The sequence below is a fragment of the Argopecten irradians genome, chromosome 7 (genome assembly GCF_041381155.1).
Source record: "Argopecten irradians isolate NY chromosome 7, Ai_NY, whole genome shotgun sequence".
In the NCBI taxonomy this organism is placed as follows: domain Eukaryota; kingdom Metazoa; phylum Mollusca; class Bivalvia; order Pectinida; family Pectinidae; genus Argopecten; species Argopecten irradians.
This window is the reverse complement of record NC_091140.1, coordinates 37,501,081-37,522,411: the sequence shown is the minus strand read 5'-3', so window position 1 is coordinate 37,522,411 and position 21,331 is coordinate 37,501,081. Positions and strand designations below refer to the sequence as shown.

Genomic DNA, 21,331 nt, shown 5'->3' with positions numbered 1-21,331 from the left:
TTTCTTAATTTGTAACAGACCATTAAGTCAGTACAGCAATAACATCTGAAGATGACACTAGAAAATAAAATGAGATATTGTAATAACGTTTTTTCAATGTTTAATATTCAAATTCAAGCCCTGTTTTAGATTTTGATCCAAACCTTTTGCTTGGTTTTCACTTTAATGTGCATGCGCATATATTTTACGTCATCCTCTATACTCCAGGGGTTACTATAACTAACGTTATATCCAACCCTGGACTGTTTTATAGTAAAACTGGAGGAAGCTCAGGAGAACAAATCTGAACCAATCTCAGGTCTGTAAAGATTTCCTTTGATGACTACAGAGAGAGTGACGCCCTTTTTTCAAAGCTAAACAGTCAACCACAGTGTACCGATATACGGCTCTTTTGATGTACATCGAAGGACTAAATTACCTATGCTGTTCTGTTGCCTCCAGTTTTAATATGAGATAGTCCAGGAGTGAATATATCACCAGTTATAGCAACTCTTGGAGTATCGAGGATGATTTTACGTTAGAAATTTTTAAAGATCAAAGGGAAAAATCGACCGTTTTCAGACGTTAGCGTATCACGTAAGTCTCAATGTGTAATATGTCTTTGAAAAAAAAATCCAAAAACTCATTCCAATTCCTCACTAGCTTTGTTGGATTTATTTATTCTTCATGACATATACACCATAACAAGTTATACCTTGTGAAATAATAACAATGGGTTAAACAAATTATAGCATGAGAAATAATAACAATTGGCCAAACAAGTTATAGCTTGTGTTATAATAAGGTCAAACAAGTTATAGCCTGTGTTATAATAAGGTCAAACAAGTTATAGCTTGTGTTATAATAAGGTCAAACATATTTTAACATATCAAATTATGTCGCATTTTTTCTTCAAAAAACATATTTTAACATATCAAATTATGTCGTATAAATTACGCTTTCAAAGGATACCAAATAATTTCTCTCAAAACAGTACCTAAATCGCGATTTTTTTTTTCACCCGAAAAATGCAATAACTATACAACATTACTTACCACTGGTTTTAATTCCACTGATATGTAACTCATTTCATAGCTGAAAAGCTGTCGAAGATTGCTCGCTCGAGATCGAGGTCTACAAAAGTCCAATCAAGACGGAAGAGAGCCGTGGATGACCCAACCCCACCAGCTTACGTTGCTGAATTGTATCTTAGTATTGATTATGCATTGACAACAAGGTATACTGTTATAAAACAGACACAACGAGTTGTTTGTTGAATATCACAGAAATCATTTGATTTCGGGTATGATGTTTGTGTAGTCTAGTCCGCTAAACCTGCGGCTTAGGTTTTTTTTTTGCCTGATATATATTGGACAATTAAAAAAAGCTTAATACTGTAGGCAGCTTTAGCGGACTAGGTATTTGTGTCGATGGGGTAAGTAAAGCAAAAGCCACAAAAAACACAGATCAAAAGAATTAACTTACAAATATCGTGTATCACATGTCTTTTATTGGTTTAAATGTCCCGTAAATAGCTCTAACACTTATTTGTAAATATTTTTGAATCATCTCTTTGGGCCATACTTGAGTAGGTTTGGACCATACTTGGGTATATGTGGACCGTATTTATGAAGGTTTGGGCCATAGTTGTGTAGGAATCACATTGAGTCATTTGTACATAAATAGTAGCTATAAATCATAACTTGAATATATTTTTACCGTCTATGGTAGGATTGAATTGATTTTTGTTGGTTATTACAGAATAATAAACGCAGTTGGAAATGATTCAAACAACTTCCTATTGTATGCCGTCGGAGTGACGAATGAGGTAAATTATTGTTCTGCCATGATGTATACAATTATTATCTCTCAATTAGTGACTCTATTTTGATTCTATCAAGAGGTGATTAGCATTTAAAGTTTGGTGAAAGTGTTTCTCATTTGGTACAAAACCAGTGAATGTATTTAGCGACTATGTAAAGCATAGAATGATGCATTATCATGTTTGAAATATTGTCAAGTTAGTCCTACAAGAAATAATTCTATTTTTATTTTGAAAAGTTTGCTGTAAAAAGCTTAATCAACTTTTGAACAACCGGGCTCTGACACATAAGCTATCACTAAGTATAATAAAATATGTTGATCAAAGCGATAATTATGTCGCTAAATTCATTTTATATCACTCCCTTATGTTTGAATTTTCCAATAAATCAATTTATGACATATCGCGAATTCAAGATATCTTAGAAAACATATCGGACGTAATAAGACAGTTTGGTTATGATTATTATTTGTAAATAAAGGACGGTCGATGATAATAAAAAGATATTCGTGTTCTTCTTGAAACAGGTTGATACTCGCACGAGGAATATCCGGGTTCAGTTTATTGAGAATCGTCAAGGTCGACTTATACAGGACTTTGACCTTGGTGTGATGCTGACCACTACAGAAATTTGTTACGTAAGTTCAGCAAACATTTTTTCTTATTTCAACATTTTAATGTTAGGGTTCTCTCCGATATATCATCATTGTCTTAATCAAACATTCCATTCTGTATTGATTGCATTTTGGAGCGTTATCTGCCCTTGCGGGAAGGTATTGATTGTAATGTCATGTGAGAGGTAGCGTTATTTCATACATATGTATTTTCACAGAAAACAACGTGAATTTCGCTCACAAAGTAATGACGTCACTATGGATGCCTATCGTGTAAAACAAAAAGACAACATGGTGATAAACTAAAAATAACAATTAAAATTTTCCTCTTAAAATAACAATATAAGCATTTCCACATTATGTTCAAACTAATTTTACATCCTAAATTTCTTGATCATCATCTGATGACAGAAGCCGAAGTATCGATTTAAGAAATTAGTAAGTCGAACTATTTATATTCTATTTTCTACAGGATCCGAGTAGCTGTACGTGGTCTTCTGGACAGGTCACGAATGGAGTTTTAGATGAAAACTCTCTACAGGCTTTTTCGACATCTATTAGTGGTTTGACTGGATTCGACTTCGCAGTTGGCCTAACAGCGTAAGTTATATCCCGATTCCGGAACTATTACGTTCTGATTTGAATTTAGATTCAACTTTACACTTCTTCTGCAATCTGATTAAAATCAAATCTTTGATTACGTTCTGATTCATTACGCTCGTACTGGAGCGTAGAGAATCAGAGCGTAATCAAAGATCTGATTTTAATCAGATTGACTTCCTTTGCTAACCTTTGCTCATTAGAAACAATGAATTCTCGAAGTAAAACGTATAAGAGTGTAGAACATTTCGAATTAAATATGATTTATGTATCTCGTTTTGCAGTTTTTCGTTGTGATAGGAAACTTTGTTTTTCTATGTAATTAACAGGGGCGTAGCTTGCTATATAAAAAAAAGCCCGGGCATGCACATAAAAAGTCCTGGTATGAGTTATTCATGGTCTTGTCAATTTAAAACATCTATGTCGATCCGTCAAGGTCTTGAATGTAATGTAAAATCAAAGTAAAAAATAACTTAAACGGAGATGATTTAAATAAATTAATGATTCTGAAATATGCCCGTGCAGTTTTGAAAGTCTGAAATGGAAACTTGACGTCATATCCGTTTATTACTTTCAACCTACGGGTTCCGAGTATTTAGTGCTTGTGTTGTTTGTGCGTAAATATTAAGAAGACACAATTAACAACAAGTTGGCTTTTTCAAGCTTAAACCGAAAGACACGCAAAGTCAAAGGCCAACAGATTAAATATCGAAAGTAGCACCTCGTAAATTATAGTGACACAGAGTAGATTCTATTTAAATATTCCGCTAAAACCTGCCTATATTAGTAGGCTTTTTATTATTTTTATTTAAGCATTGATATCACTAATTTTTAATTTCATCGGGGTATCCGCGTAGCGGATTCTCACAAAAGTTTACAAACAACCTACTATTATTACACAGGGAAACTACTTACTAGTTTCTACCCAAACTGAGTTTTAAATAATAAAAAATATAAAAAATCGACAAATTTGTTGCTTGCGCATTCGCCAACCTGTAGTTTGTTTAATTAATTTTACCTGTCTCGCAGACGGTGAGATCGCCATCAAGAAATTGGTCTATTTTGTGGTGTTTTTGTATAGTATTATGCTATATAATGAAAACAAGATTGGAATGGAGCTAAACAAATCCTTTAATAAACCGTATCAACATCACATGTGTTACTTTTAATGAAAAGCGAGGTTTATTTGTAGATATCAAGATATGCATTTCCTTTCAAAACCGTATCAAGATTACATGTATGTACAGCGCTATGACAAAATTATTCGCAATTTTCCAAGATGGCGGACATAATCAAGGGGGCATCTCGGTAAAAAAAAAGAAATTGAAATCATTAACGTCAACGCACTTTCCTATTATTTGGTGAGGTGACCTTTAGACTTGATTACTGCCAGCAGACGTCGGGGGATGGAATTATACAGAGATCTCGAATACTGACGGGAGAGCGAAGTTCATATGTCTGAGATAGCAGTAAAAAGTTCTTAAGTTGTGTTGATGTTCCGGGCTTGATTTTTCAACGTTCTTTCTATAATCTTGAGCCATGTTTTCAATCACAGTAATGTCCGGAGACTCTGCTGGCCACGTAATACAAAGACTGTTATTTGCTTGCTTGTATTGGTAAGTTAATCCTGGAAACGGTAAACTCCATCCGGCAAAATGACGGGCAATAACTGGCCACAAATTGTTATCAAGGATATTTATGTATTTCTGTGCATTAATGTTGCCATCAATTTTGCAAAGAGTCCTCACGCCGTTGTAACAAATACATCGCCAAATCATATCTGATACCCGCCGTTACCGGGGAGGACACATGCACTGGGATAGATACGACTCTCCGACTGTTCTCCAAATATATACATGAAAATTGTCACCAATAACGACTTGAGATTAGTCTGAAAATATTACCGTATTCCAATAATTTTCTATAGAAAGACTTTTTTTTTCTAAACACCACGATAAACGCTTTTTCCTATTTACTTCAGATACTACCATTTTCTTTCTGATAACCAGCCGTTTCATATAATTATTATGGAAAATCCTTTGCACTGTTTGTGGATTCACTGTAATTGTAGGATATAATCTTTGATTTAGATTTTGAGTAATGTCATTTAAAACTCCCCCTCTATTGGTTTTGGTGTGACGAAGTAGCCATGTTTGACAACTTACCAGGACGGCCGCTTCGCTGCTTATTTTTCACATTTGATGTTTCCAGATGGACCGAGTGGTCGAATGGTAGATTCAGATATACCCATTATCCTTACCAATTCTGACGTTTTATGTCCGGCTGATTTCATTCCCACAATTATTTCTTTGATTTCATTTGATTTCCTTCCCATTTTGACAGGGCATTTGTTTAAGTCAAATACACGTAGCAGATGATTAAACCGCCATCTTTGTCAAAGCGCTGTATATAGTTAAATAGTGTTAAACTCAAAGTGATAAACCTATTGTTTGTTTAATGTTGCGTTATTGAATATTTCATTGTTTTATTTTCTGTAGGTATGACACTACAGACGGAAACCACCCTGGTCTTGATCTCGGTAAGACAATAAAGCTAATTATTATATGTGGACACGGTCATACTTAACCAAATTACTTTGAGGGTAATGCTGTTTTTTCAAGTAACAGGAACTCTTATCAAAGTGTCAAAAACCAAGTTTGATCATTGCCGACGATAATCTAAAAACGAGCCCTTGTTTAACTAACTTAAGAGAAATATGTAGCTTAAAATTTTCGATAGTAGAGCATTCAGAAGTTCAAAAAATTCTTAAGTAAACTTTTCCTAAATTGAACGATGCACAATACATTTGATATGATTTTGTTGGGTTTATATGAGCTTGGTAGTAGTCGTTTCTTTTCTCCGTTGTCCATGCGATTATTCGTGTCGTGTATAGGTATAATACGTTTCATGAAAGTGATATTAAAAGGAAGGAAATCAAATTACAAAGTAAACAAGATTTACAAAACAAGGGTTATAGGAATTTTCCCTACTTATATTTTCTTTGTTGTGTTTCAATCTAATTATATAAATATTACGATTATTTTTTTTCTCGGCAGCTGGGATATACTATACCGAAGGTGACATTTGCATTAGCAATGATTTATCATTGGTGTCAAGTATAACGAAGGCGAACACAGGAGGGGCAGGCTTCCACATTGCACATTTCTTGGGTCGTCAGTAAGTACGGATGATTATTGTTTTCAATAACAATGAAATATAAATCTTCACATCAAGCTTATATTTAAAATGTAGAAAATTTAATGAACTAAATAGAAGAAGGCAATTCTAAGTTGTATGATTTGTGTCCGATTCCGTTTTGGATATTTTTTCCTCTATAAATATCAAGAGTAGACGATTTAGTATTTTTTATTTTTAATATTTTTATTCTGAAAAATAGAAGTTCAATCTTTTCGATGATGGTAATTGTGTAAAGTAATCACTTTACACAATTACCATCATCGAAAAGATTGAACTTCTATTTTTCAGAATAAAAATATTAAAAATAATAAATTGCACTCCGAGAAAAAATTCGCCGGCACTATGTACTTTATTCAATGAAGTACTGATTGCGCATGTACCAAAAGCAAAATAAATTATTTCATATTATTTAAAAAAAATAATTAGACATATATATAAATATCTATATATAAAAATAAAACTCAACGACCCTCCGCTAGTAGTTTCGCCATTTCATGATGGCTCTTCAGTATATTTATATATATATATACACGATTAAACACCAAATATTGTTCAAAGTTAATGTGCCGTAACTGGGCGAAGATTTTGACATGCTATTTTCTTCACTAATCTATTAAAAACCATAAAGTTGTATGAATAAAGCTGTGAAAATCATTCAAATGACTTCAGATGTGTGATAAACGTTAGTTGCAACACAGAAAATATGTAATTTTAAAACTGTTGTTTTTATACCTTATGTATGTTTATATGGAAAGTTACCTGCAGAAATCACTTTACAATGACTAATAACATTATAAAAATGCTAAATGAAATTGTAGACCACGATTTGGCTTTATGGTCCGAACGTATGTACTCATTTCACTTCACTATAGATGTACATATAATGATTTTTGGCAGTACTGCCAAAAATCATTTTCAGCTCTTATATGTATTCGTAAAATTAAAACGTAATCATTGAAAATACTGTAATTCTCAAAATGTTGGTAACTTTTGGTAAAAAGTAACATATTAAAAGTTCATCTTGATTCATGAGAATGAAAAATACGCCATATATAACTTTCAAATGATAAGTATTGTTTATGCTCTGTCGGCGATGGAGCATCTTTAAACTAACAGAAATTAATTCTCGTGCTGGTAAACCGAAATCAAACTCTCTACGTAATAAACTTTGCACGATTTTACTTTTTCTATTTTTGATGTTGAACAACTGATGTAATGACTAGTTTTTGCAAGAGATTTTAAAAGACCTTTATGCTTGATATACTATATCTTTACAATACACGCAACCACAGTATACCGTTATTCGGCTCTTTTGATGTACATCAAATGACTAAATTACCTATTCTGTTCGGAGGCTCCATTTTTGACAATGAGATAGTCCAGGGTGAAGAGATCGTATCGAGGGTGTTCATCCATCTGTCTGTCCATTAACAATTGATTTCTGCAGATTTACTCGAAAACTAATTAGCCTATGGTTTCAATTACAAATGATAACATTCTCTACAATTAGGGTGTAAATGAGTAACGGAGATTTTATTTTTTCTTGAAATCAAAAATGGACGCAGTGGCCCCAAATGGGACCAGAATTTATAATCGTCGAGTAGATTCGGTCAGATGGCTAAACATTCCTGTGTTGTTTTAATGGCTTAGTTTTCCTCGTCCTTACCTGATACTTATTTTACTTTTTACAGTCTTGGATCTTTAGGTGATGGTGAGCCGGGAGTATTGTGTGCTGTAGAAAACTTCATTATGTCGCCTACATGGGATTCGTCCTTAGCAAGTGTTGGGACGCTCAGTAACCCGTATCGTTGGTCAATTTGTTCACTTGGCTACCTGTTCACCAGAATACAAGAGTATGTACTATTTTACTTATCTTAATTATGATATTGTTTTTTAGCTCACCTGGCCCGAAGGGCCGATGAGCCTATGTCATGACACGGCGTCCGTCGTCCGTCCGTCAACATTTCCTTTACATCGCTACTAGTCATAGAGTCCTGTATGGATTGTAACCAAATTTGGCCACAAACATCCTTGGGGAAGGGGAACAGAACTTATATAAATTTTGGCTCTGACTCCCCGGGGCAAGAGGGGCGGGGCCCAATAGAGGAAATAGAGGTAAATCCTATAAATCGCTACTTGTCCTAGAGTTCTACATGGATTGTAACCAAATTCGGCCACAAACATTCATGGGGGAAGGGGAGCAGAACTTGTATAAAATTTTGACTCTGACCCCTTGAGGCAGGAGGGGCCGGGCCCAATAGGGGAAATAGTGGTAAATCTTATAAATTGCTACTTGTCCTAAAGTTCTGCATGGATTGTAACCAAATTTTGCAACAAACATCGTTGGGGGAAGGGGAACTGAACTTGTATAAAGTTTGGCTCTAACCCCTTGGTGCAGGAGGGTTGGGGGCCTAAATCGCTACTTGTCCTGGAGTTCTGCATGGATTGTGACCAAATTTGACCACAAACATCCAAGGGAGAAGGGGAACAGAACTTATATAAAGTTTGGCTCTGACCCCCTCGGGACAGTAGGAGTGGGGTCCAATAGGGGAATTAGAGGTAAATATTCGAATTCCTTCAGAATAGAAAAAAAATGAACCTGTATTTAGAACATAACTTGGCATTACAAACCAGGTGAGCGATACAGGCCTTCTGGGCCTCTTGCTTAGATGACAGGATACAACGTATAGCCGGTTATTTTCGTGAGCCAAAACTTTCGCGATTTTCTTGTAAATGAGATAAAGTATTATTTTCAACGAAACCACATTTCAAAAGTATAAGTACTCTTATCAAACATTTCACGGATCACATTTGAAGACAATAAAAAAAAACTATGAAAAAACCCAATAAAAAAAACAACACCCAACCTTGGCTATACGGTATCAGTACCCACCGTTGACATTTCAAATTTGTATCCCCATCAAAAAGTATTCCGATACCATTTTAATGAGGGATGTATAACACAGTTTTTTCCGGTTCTTCTTACATCGTTTTCCTTAACCTACCTTCCAAGTCGTAGGATCTTGACAAAGTGTCTCTTTCTGAATGAATCCCATGCTACATGTACAGTAATCTAGACATCAACAGTAACGATAATATTTTTCTGGGCCGGCGAAAGTGCAAGTAGTCTTATTGTAATTTACAGGACTAATTCACGTACCACGTGATACCCGATAACGTTTGTGCGGTACTAGTATCTCTAGTGGTGATGGAATGTAACTCTTTGTAATCTTCCCGCTGAAATGACGTTAGCACGGGATATCATCATTTGACGTAATTCCATCACCAATAGAAGGTACACGTGGTACACGTGGTACGTGAATACGTCCCCATTCGTCTGCTTTTAATTTGCTCATTATTACCACAGCATCAAAAGTGATTTATTTCAGTCTCGCATTTTCCGATTCTCGCCGCCCTGAACGAGAGTCTGGTCCGGTTTGCGTTTGAATTTTGCGACCGGTAGAGGGCGCGCTGAAACTGTAAACAAACATGGACGGCAGCAGACGAAAAGTACCATACATCTTCTTTGTGCATAACGGTATCCTGAAGAAAGATGATTTGTATTTTTTAAAGCTTTAAATTATATTTCGTTTTTTTAAGTGTGACTAACAACGTTTTTTTTTAAATTTCGTATCCTTCATATCTGTGGGTGTGTATCTATCAGCAAATGAAAAGCTTTACTGATTTTTCGGTAAGCCTCGATTTGAAATCACAAAACGGAAATACGAACCGGACCAGACTCTGGTTCAGGGTGGCAAGAGTCTGGGGAATGCGAGACTAGATTTATTTTGGATCCTATTAAATAAAAAATTTAAATAGTTTGATTGTGTTTAAGCTTTTAAACTTTTACTCTCATTGTCGTATTGAATCACAATGCTATTATATTTCAAGAAAGTCACATGTTATGAACACCATCTTATATTTGTATTTCCTTTGTATTTTAAAGGTCTTTCACAACAAACAACTTGAACTGTTTGAAGGTGAATTCGTTCCCAGACACAGATTATACAAACAATCGTAATTTCCCTGATCTAGGCCAAGATTTCAACTTAACAGCCCAGTGTCAGATCGCACTTGGGGATACGTCTACATTCTGTGGAGTATGTATTATACAGAATGAAAATAATGCTTGTAAACATCGTATTACAATTGGATAAAGTCATACCTACAGTCAACATCAGCATTTTCATATTTGAGTGGGAAAACAAATTTCAAGGATCAGAGTGTAGATAATCTTTTGAAGACAACAAATTTAAATACAGAATTAAAATGTTAATTCAAGGGTACTTATCAAACAGTCTTTTGGTGTGTACTGAAAAACCTAATTTTGGTTGTATTTAATTTTTATTTCAAATTCAATAAAAGTTACGAAATTATTTGTATGCCACTAGACCAGGGGTATGTGAATTGATCAAAATTGTTTCTGGAAATATAAAATAAAATTTCAATAATTTCAAAAACGTTTGATAAAATCCTTGATATTTAACTCCTGAATGAAAGAACGACTATAAATGAAATAAGTAACGTTTGAAAATAACATATATACTTTTATGTTTTCTAGTTTAAGGTGTTATAGTTTTCGTGTATAATTTTTTTCTCCGTTTTGGTTTCATATAGATGCAACAGGAGAGTTTGTGTTGGGAGGGAGCTTTGTGCACCAATGCAGCTAATGGCCTAGCCTGCGACGTTACAATTCAGGTTCTAGATGGAACACCTTGTTATCCCGCGGGAGTCACTTACCCAGATAAGGTAATGTAATGATACATGAACTTTGTTTAAATGAGCCCCTTGTTATATCAAGGGAGTTACGTACCCATATTAGGTAATGCAATGATACATGAACTTCTTTAAATTGAGCCCCTTCTTATATCGAGGGATCGAGACACGCACCAGATTAGGTAATGCAATGATACATAAACTTTGTTTTAATGAGCCTTTTTAACTCCCGAGACACTCCCGAAAAATTCTTGGAGGTTTTATTAAATGTCAAACCCTTGGTAAGCCTCGTATTGGACTTTCACGAGTAACGTTGGTCTTTCACGAATGACGTTGGATCTTTAAGAATTATTGTCGAAGCAACTCATTGCATTGAATTGGTAGACTCACATTCCCCGAATTCTTTCCACAATTCACATTAATATTGCTATGCATTTTCTGTCATTTTTCTAGATTGATGTTCAAACATTTCTGAACATTAAACGCCAACATTCGTTTAACGTGATTCTCTTTATAGACAAAAAAATCTAGAACAAAATATTCTATTTTATTAATATGTTTTGATTAACAAATGTGATACATGTATATAGCAATGCTTCTTCGAGAGAAAATGCTTCCTTTCTCCTCATACCCAGTTTCCGTAGATGTTTTGGGGGGTAAGTCCGCGATGCTCGCAAATGATTCAGAAAAACAACATAAAAGCCTCGTCGTATAGGGACTTTATCATGATTTAGTTTTCATCATTTTATAAGGACGTTAACTTAGATTATATTACTAATCAAAATAACAATTAATCAATTAAAATAATTAATAAATATTTAACAGAAAAAAACACTAAGATTAAAGTTATTTTGTTCCGTAATTTTCATACTCACGAATCAAAACTTGAATTTGGCTTGATTATTTTTGTCTCTACTACATGTCTGATTCTTAAGACCCTAGATTTCAAACTAGCGGGAGATAATCTATTGAAGAACTCTGTTGAGATAGTCTTATCAACAACTTAGGGTCTTAGTCTTATTAGTAATTATAACGTGTGTTATGCAGGTACATGTGTATGTAACAAGAATGTGTATGTAACAAGAATTTTATATTGCACAAGTTTGGTAGTGGAACTTATGTTATAATGCATCAAATATTTGCCTGTCCATTTGAAAGATTTTCATAGCTTAATTCATCAAACCTGATCGTTTTCAATAGATTACTGAAGTAAATCAACATGTCAAAATTTCCGCCCAGTTACGGCTCATATAACATCGATTAGGTGACAATTGTTATACGATACCGCGGCGGCCGTCTTCCGTCGTCCGTTATCCGCCATCTGTCCATGCGTCAACAGTCGACTTCTTCATAACCACTGGTCGGGATTTAACAAAGTTTACTTGCTAGCATCCTTGATGGGTCGGTCTGAAATTTGTGCGAATGATCGGGTGAACCCCATGGGCATGAGGGGCGGAGCCAAAAGGCGTCAATTTTGCTGTTTTATATAAACGACTTATCTGAAACTAAGCTTAAGATAGTAAGCATATCGCGTTTGTAGCATGCTAATGGGATGGAGATTCAAAATTGTACAAAAAAGTGGGACTGACCCCTTGGGACCTGAAGGGCGGGGTCAAAAGTGATAATTTTTCTATTTCGATATAAACTACTTCTCTGAACCTAAGAATAGGATAGCACTCATATTGCATTTGTAGCATTCTTATGGGGTGGGGATTCAAATTGTACAAAAGCTGGAGCGTACCCTCCAGGGGCCCGAGGGGCGTGCCAAAGAGGTTAACTTGGCTATTTCCATGTAAAACAACTTCTTATCTGAAAATAAGCTTGGGATAGCACTCATTGCATTTGTAGCATTCTCATGGGGTGGGGATTCAAACTTGTACAGATGGTGGGGATGACTCCTCGGGGCCTGAAGGGTAAGGTCAAATGTGCAAATGTATAAACGAATTCTTCTCTGAAACTAAGAATAATACTCCTATTCATATGCTATTGAAAGCATCATTATGTGGCGAGGAGTCACAATTTAACAAATCGTGGGGTCAGTTTTTCTACTTCTATTTGTAAGAATTGTAATAATCATTACCGAACTAGTTGAGCGATACAGGCCCCTCTGTTAAAATAAATATATTATTTTTTATTCAAAAACTGAAAGCAGGTACCTGTTAATAATTCAGTCATGTTATTTAAATGCTTGAAGAGCTTATGTGTATTTTTAAAGAATCTTTATGAGAATCACAATGTCTCCTTCGACCATTTAACTGTAATTTTAGATCTATTCATTTTAGATATGCGTCAGTGGCGAATGCGTAACAGGAACTACAACTACATCTACACCTACTACAACAACACCTACACCTACTACAACTACATCTACACCTACTACAACAAGACCTACACCTACTACAACTACAACTACATCTATACCTACAACTACTACAACTATATCTACAACTTCCACAACTTCAACTACCACACCTATAACTACCACAACTTCAACTACCACACCTGCAACTACCACACCTTCAACTACCACACCTTCAACTACCACAACTTCAACTACCACACCTTCAACTACCACACCTTCAACTACCACACCTTCAACTACCACACCTTCAACTACCACACCTTCAACTACCACACCTGCAACTACCACAACTTCAACTACCACACCTTCAACTACCACACCTTCAACTACCACACCTTCAACTACCACACCTTCAACTACCACAACTTCAACTACCACACCTGCAACTACCACAACTTCAACTACCACACCTTCAACTACCACAACTTCAATAACTACACCTGCAACTACCACAACTTCAACTACCACACCTGCAACTACCACAACTTCAACTACCACACCTGCAACTACCACAACTTCAACTACCACACCTTTGACTACCTCAACTTCAACTATCTCATCTTCAACTACCACAACTTCAACTACAACACCTTCAACTACCACACCTGTAACTACCACAACTTCAACTACCACACCTTCAACTACCACACCTTCAACTACCACAACTTCAAATACAACACCTTCAACTACCACAACTTCAATTACAACACCTTCAACTACCACAACTTCAATAACCACACCTACAACTACCACAACTTCAACTACCACACCTTCAACTACCACAACTTCAACTACCACACCTGCAACTACCACAACTTCAACTACCACACCTTTAACTACCTCAACTTCAACTATCTCATCTTCAACTACCACACCTTCAACTACCACAACTTCAACTACCACACCTACTACTACCACAACTTCAATTTCCACACCAACAACTACCACACCTTCTATGCCAACAACACCATTTCTCACGACTACTCAGGATCTAGGTAACAATTTTGTTAGCTTATCTGGTCAGAAGGGGTGCTGCGTCCGTCGTCACTCTGTTCGTCCTTTCGAGAACAGAATGTTACCAAATTCACCCTAAATTATTTTTAGGGAATAAGGACATAAAATTAAACATTACCAAACCCACAGCCCCATCCCCAGGGACTGAACTATCGGGACTCATTAACATTTCCGCGGCCGGCAGGATTCGACCATGACTCAATTTCAATATTAAGTTATAACAAATGCCATTTATGAAAGCAGTTTGTATCTAGATTTCGGTTGGATGCCATTTTCACAACAATAACAAACAGTACTCACTGCAAATAAGCAAAGACAGTCTCCGTAAGTCCCCTTAAGGATGTATTATTCTGAGGTTTCAGTCCCGTTGAAGTCTCGTTTCGACATAGACCAAAGAAGTTAAAATATTTTCAAATAAAATTTATCAATATCTGTAGCAAGTTGCTAGTTGCAAATTTTGTTAAAAAATTACATTTCTATTTTTAGTAGATTTTTTTTTATACGGGGATTTTAAGAAAAGACCCATTTGGCGGCCATTTTGAAATTGTGTCTTTTTTCGCTTTGAGTAGAGCCACAGTTTTACCATTTTTACTGAAATTGTTTTTACTTAAATCATCACTGCGCCAGTATTTTTAACTGAACCGAGCTAATTTTTGCTGTAAATCTTTACTGGGTTCGTGGTTATTAAAATATTGAGCATTAACGTGTAAAATGATTCACTTTTGTCTCTTCATTTTTACATTTAATGGTAATTTGAGCACTTTTATTTTTTACTCTAAAATACTGAAAAATAACAAAAATTCAAATGGGACAAAAAAGTAAGCACACGGACCCCCCATTTTTCTGCCTGATTTAGAAAGAACAGCCCTTTCCCTGTTGATATGCAAAATATTAACGAAAGTTTAATACCAGAACTTTTTCTATAAAGGGTTAAATTTGGCCAAAATGCCTGAAAATGGAGCATTTTGTAACTCAAATTTAAGGGGTAGGGGTAGTATAAGTTGTTATTCTGAGAAAAAAATATTAGTCTTATTAATCAAAACTGGTATATGTTTAAAGAAGACTACTAGAAAATAAATTCTACAAACATTTATACATATCAAACAGCTTATTAGGAAATTATGGCTTTAATCTCTTGTGTATATGGTCACGACGACAAAATTCCAATAAAATCCAACATTTTATCAACTAGGTATCTTTGAGTGACAATAGCTCAAAAACGAGCACACGGACATATGTTTTTTCTTCCATTTTCTTTTATGGTATAAACTCCTATTTCCAAAAATCTATACGAGAAAAAAAAATTAATACAAATAAATTTTGACTTCTCAGAGGAGTACATCCTTAAGTTCACTGCGCACGGGTCATGGGAGGCAGAAACCTGCGCGGAGAACTTTTACTTTTTTTTTGGAAATCGGTGCTATTTTCCCCCTTTATTTTCCTTTCTCTCTATTTTCTCTTACTTTGATATCTCTTCTATCGTTTAAGACTATGTGCATATCTGTATCTTGACAATTAAGCTCACAACGACAGGTTTCCGGGCACACACTAAATTCCGGATTTCAGACCTCATTTTTTTTCTTATTTGGGCATGTTCAAAGGTGATTTGTGACGTCACTAATGCAATGACCGAATCAATATTGACATGTTACTGTTAAACAATTCCTTTTTAAAAAAAACAAAAACTAGTATTTAGTTTTCGAGGGTTTCAGTGGGGCTCCAGAAGGGTGCATGCAATGGGGCAAATACATAAATACGCATAAATACGTTACGGCCGTCCAAAGATTAAGGGATATAGAGAAATAACAATTCGTTAATACCCGTTTACTGCTGTTAGAATGACGTGGTATCGATTTTTTCTCTTATTTCACGTACTTTGTTATCCTTGGCAGAAAAGGAATAGAAAATTTTGTATGAACCAAGGGTTTAAGCTCCAAGGGGCCAGAGAGGCGGGGCCCAATAGGGGAAATGAACGTTATTTATTACTTTGCTGCAGGAATGAAAAGGATTGTCTTCCTATTCGGTCTGCAACATCGTCAACTGAAAAGGGATATTTTTATACAAACCACGGTTCTGGGTCCTCAACAGTCTGTGTGACGGAGCCCAATAATGGAGGGAAATAGAGGCCAAATCACTTCGTGGGTTGAAATTGTTGTGGATAGCTGATGTCATAGTATTCGCGGATCATTAGCTACCACGAAAACAAGGAAAATTTCTATAAACAAATGTTGATGATATGCAGTATATTTTCAGACCGTTGCCGTGAGGTAGGATTGATATGCGATCCAAACGCCCGCTGTATCAAAGAAGCGGGGCAATTCGTTTGCCGATGTAATCCTCCATATGAAGGAAATGGAGAATTTTGTGGTACGTTTCCCTTTACATCTTGTTATGATCGAAATAAAAATGATTTTTTTTCGAAATTGCATTTCATGATATCGAAGTATTTATACTGTAAAATAACTTTCTTTTGTAGCTGTAGAATTTAACAATTTACATTTTGAAGATAAACATTTGAGGATTGAAAATTGAATAAAACTTTCTATTAGTATACACGATAAGTAAATCGCACACGAAAGAATATTGGATAACATTAATACTGAATTTAAAATAAGACGTCCTACTAACGTATTAAGGAAACATTGTTGTCAGCGTTATCCATGTAAGTTAAAATAGAAACCAAATGTTGAAATTCAAATAATTGATAGGGAGTCGTAAAACCGTATAAAACTTATTACAGGACATATGTTTTATTCGAAAGGTAGTACTGTGATCAGGATTATAAGGCTTTGGCTTGGTTGTGAAGTCTTGTATGATTGACTACCTTGTCAAATACATTTGTAACAATACCACATCGTTTTCATACAAAATAAAGACAACCCATGAATAGTTTATTGTTAGAATATATAAGTAAATATAGGATAGTCCGATCAACCGGTCCATATTGAGATTTTTTCGAACTGCCGAATTCCATCTAATTGGTCAATAAGCAAATTCGTTCCCTGGTATTTCCATTAGGATTGTGGGTTTTCTGGAGTATGGGTGTCCGGATTATTGAGATTCCACTCTATATAACACTAAAACATACTTCATCAACTAGTTAAAAAAACCTCTGTATTGATTTTTCACAATTTGCCTAATTACGTGTATTTCCAGATGTATTAAAATAGCTCGTTGTTAGTTAGAATAGGATTATGTGGTTAAGATGTCTGACATATTACCACAAGTCCTCCACCTCTGGGTCGCGAGTTAGAATCCCATGTGGGGCAGTTGCCGGGTACTTCTCAGGTTTTTCTCCGACTACTCCGGCTTTCATCCTTTAACACACCTGGCAAGTCCTTAAATGACCCTGGCTGTTCAGATGACGTTACCGTATAAAACCAAACCCTTTTATTGGCTTTACAGTGTTTGACAATTGTGCAATACCTGGCTTGTGTGATATTAATGCAGATTGCATTAACACTATTGAATCATATGTGTGTGTGTGTCGAAGAGGCTTCATCGACGTCGATTCAAAGTGTCGTAAGTATCTGTAGCTTTTTACGCTTTCAAACTTACTTGTCAAAGTAGATATTGTAGTGAAATGATAACCTGAAGGAGGGTTTTCTATAGATCAATGATATTACATTCGTTTGTTCTCAAGCCCAAATCTCAATACAGGTCTATTTGTACATACTATATGCGTCATATTCTGTAAAAGCATTTGCGTAAATTGATATAATGGTTTGTGCCTCCGATATGACGCTATATGCCATTTATAAAAGCGTACAACGTGTTTCTTTGGTATTTGATAAAACAAGTTCCATCACAAAGGAAAATATCAATAAACCCGTTGAAACATATGTAAACTACAAAGGAAGTAACATTTACTCTATTCCCAACAGTGGCTAAGGAATGTGTAGACGGTACATCCAGGTGTAGCCCGAACGCTAACTGTATAACCATACCGAGTTCTTATAAGTGTGAGTGCAAGTCTGGATATGAAGGTGACGGATTCACGTGTGGTAATTACTTTATCATTTATATTTCTATCGTATTTTTGCGTCATGTTAAGTTGAGTGTGTTTAGCAATGCTACATCCTCGATAATCCAGGGGTTCCGATCACATGCGATCTGTGCACCCCTGGACTATTTCTTAGTAAAATTGAAGGCAGCTCAGGGAAATAAATCTGAACCAATCACAAGCCTTGCGGTTAGGTTTTCATTGTAACATCATTATTTTGTAAGTAAAATTTACGTCGTTACTCTGAAGAAAATTATGTTGCGTTCGTAAACACATGACGTCACAATCAATACCTCCCCACAAGGGCAGATAATTCTGTAATATGTTGATACAAAATATGTTCTGTATTGCTAAATTTTGCTATTTCAGTCGCGGTCACCCCACCGACTCCACCCGGTCCAGCCATCCAACGATATCAAGACACATCAATGCTTGGAAGAACGTACAGGTCAACAAACTACGAGCAGATACCAATTGGAAAACAGTATCCCGATCCCAACCTGTACCCGACAGCTGATCCCAGTTATCCCACCGGAAACACATTTTCTCCATATCCAAGCACAGTATCATATTATCCTGGTACACCTGTCAAGAGCGCAAAATCGTCAAAAAAGAAAGGAAAATCGTCCAAAAGCAAAAAATCGTCAAAAAGTAGATCAAGTTTTTCAATGATGGACCCTTTCATGAATGGACCGGCTAATATGTTCCAAACATATCAGAAGCACTGGTCCTTGTAAAACTGACCATGCATTATCAGATAGACAAACCAAGAGGATAATGAAATCACAATAAAGTCAAAGCAATTTCAAAAAGCTGTACAGAGCGCCCTCCATAGTCCGAACACTTGCGTCTTTTATGATTAACTGTCTAGTAAAATACATATGTAACACACAAAATGATATGTGGAATATTTTATTGTTTAAATAATAAGTAAATACAGTTGGACCATTGATAGTCGGTTCGGACTGCCTAATTCCATCAATTTAACCAATAAACAAATCCGTTCCGTGGTATTTCCATTCGGATTGTGAGTTTTCCGGTTTATCGAATTCCGGATTATCGAGATTCCACTGTATTTTCTTCAGATTATTTTTGATATTTTAATCATGGGTTTAGTTTTAATCAAAGAACAATTTAAAATTCGAATCATAAAGACAGTTTATTCAGGATTTCTTGTATCATGTGTAAGATATACTTTGGAAACATTGATAATATAAGAATGCGGGTCTACATTTCATACCGTCATGTTTTCATGATTAAATGTATTGATAACAATCGCATATGAAAGTCCTTTGTTCTGTTTTACTTGTCAAGTTTTAATCATAAAAGTAAAATCTGAATTTGTATGTCGTCATGAGGCCGGAAATTGAATAGGACATATATTCGACAGACACATTCTAACATTCACATAACTACAACATCGTACATTTCGAAGAATCTTACGTTAAAATGTATTGCGTGAATCCAGCGGAGGCCGCCATTTTGTCACGCCGTCCTCGAAATCCTGATGTCACGTCATGTTTCCAGACGTCATTTATTGTTTTTGTCTTGACGTCACAATGCATTTTCAGCCAATTAAAATTGCTCCAGGTAATATCACACTAGTGACACACGAAAAAAATATTACACGGGCGAAATCACTGAATATAAGGAGGATTTTGTGATAAATAACTTTCACAACTTGCCTTCCTGGTTAAACCGTGTGTAGTCGTTATACTGCATTGTAGACGTATATAACATGGCTTTTGGCAGTACTGCCAATGGTGGATAATGCATTAAAAGCTCTTTTTGAGTATGAAAATTACGACACATATTACTTTAATGAAAACTGAAGTTGTAGTCAATATCATGAAATATTTTTAAAATAATTATATGTATCCCCATGCATTAAGATGGCATACGGTATAATGTTCGTTGTCACAGATAAAATTTTATTTTAGTTAGTGACGTCTGGATTGCACCAACATTTGTGTTGTTGAATATATTCTTTCATTTGCATTTACTCCTGGCCATTTCTTATATCTTAATTAGCCTAAACTTGAAATACTGGTAGACATTACCATTTCAATTTATCAACATTTTAAATCAGGAATTAATATAGAGCTTTAACTGCTACTTTCTAATTATATGAAATCAAACCAGGCACGATAAAAACGATTGAAATTAAATATAATTTACATAGTCTTCATTATTATCAAGAAACGTTCGGATGTATTAATTACAACCACTCCAATAATGAATAATCTTCAACCAACTGATTACCGATAACATCACGTAATCATTTTCCCACGATTACAACTCCTGATCTGTGTTCCAAATCTTCAGTGGGATTTTTCGTTCAGGCTTGTATTTCCTGGAACAAGATGTTAAAGTATATAAAAGCGGCAGAACAGTGTTTACTTCATTAATTATTAAAAACTCAAACAAATAAATCTAAAAGCCAGACACCATTATAGATTTTAAATTCTAAGCAGTCGAGTTAAAAAGCGTCCATGTATTCTAACAATTGACCATTTTCACTTTGGAGTGATGTAATCGTCCTTACTTGACCCTGACTGTTAATAGGACATTAATTAATCAAACAAACGACCTGTTTTGTAATTACGTAAGGAACATCTGACAAAAACGGTACTTCCGGTTTATACCGGACTCATTTTTTTACCGATGCCAACATGTTTGCAAATATTGGCGTGACACCTCGAAACCCACAGTTGCCACCGTAGGTCCATAATTTTTTTTAGTCATCCACCTAGTACCATCGTAATTTACCCACGTTAATCAGCCTACGGATCGTAGTGGAGTTTAGACACCGGGTTTCCGAGGGTGCTGAGACCTGATACATTCTTAAACTATCTGTTAATAGGACGATAAAGAAACTTTCTTACGGACATCATATAGGTGAGGTAGCTTAGTCAACCAATCGTTTATGATAATTACAAGTGAGGTATCTTAGCCAGCCAATCGTCTATGATTATTACAAGTGAGGTATCTTAGCAAACCAATCGTCTATGATTATTACAAGT

At 35.5% G+C, this 21,331-nt stretch overlaps 2 protein-coding genes across 11 annotated transcripts in view; one reads left to right on the top strand and one right to left on the bottom strand.

Annotated features, from left to right (window-relative positions):
* LOC138328326 (deoxycytidylate deaminase-like) overlaps positions 1-21,331 on the bottom strand; it is a 90,500-nt gene that overhangs the window by 61,431 nt on the left and 7,738 nt on the right. Inside the window, exon 5 of one of the 9 annotated variants that reach the window (XM_069275085.1) lies at positions 19,205-20,661. The exons of the other annotated variants lie outside the window; for them this stretch is intronic. Coding sequence (XP_069131186.1) covers positions 20,601-20,661 — 61 coding nt within the window. The 3' untranslated portion in view covers positions 19,205-20,600. Of the gene's footprint in view, positions 1-19,204; positions 20,662-21,331 lie in introns of those variants that run through there. 9 annotated transcript variants of the gene reach the window in all.
* LOC138328324 (mucin-2-like) lies at positions 540-19,595 on the top strand. 2 transcript variants are annotated; one of them, XM_069275077.1, is made up of 15 exons: positions 540-576; positions 1,075-1,216; positions 1,741-1,807; positions 2,329-2,439; positions 2,888-3,015; positions 5,514-5,554; positions 6,072-6,192; positions 7,905-8,066; positions 10,160-10,313; positions 10,831-10,962; positions 13,212-14,286; positions 16,559-16,672; positions 17,711-17,827; positions 18,190-18,309; positions 18,678-19,595. In XM_069275077.1, the coding sequence occupies exons 4-15, from the start codon at positions 2,413-2,415 to the stop codon at positions 19,043-19,045; spliced, it is 2,559 nt and encodes an 852-aa protein (XP_069131178.1). In that variant the 5' UTR covers positions 540-576; positions 1,075-1,216; positions 1,741-1,807; positions 2,329-2,412; the 3' UTR covers positions 19,046-19,595. The 2 variants fall into 2 exon arrangements, with proteins under 2 accessions (XP_069131178.1, XP_069131179.1); XM_069275078.1 differs by lacking the exons at positions 17,711-17,827; positions 18,190-18,309.

What these genes read in the sequence shown, in the direction of transcription:
- LOC138328324 (XM_069275077.1), top strand. Translation starts at nt 2,413, where the DNA reads ATGCTGACCACTACAGAAATTTGTTAC. An exon ending in TTCGCAGTTGGCCTAACAGC is followed by an intron (nt 3,016 to 5,513) that starts GTAAGTTATATC and finishes TATTTTCTGTAG; the next exon opens with GTATGACACTACAGACGGAA. An exon ending in CACGACTACTCAGGATCTAG is followed by an intron (nt 14,287 to 16,558) that starts GTAACAATTTTG and finishes GTATATTTTCAG; the next exon opens with ACCGTTGCCGTGAGGTAGGA.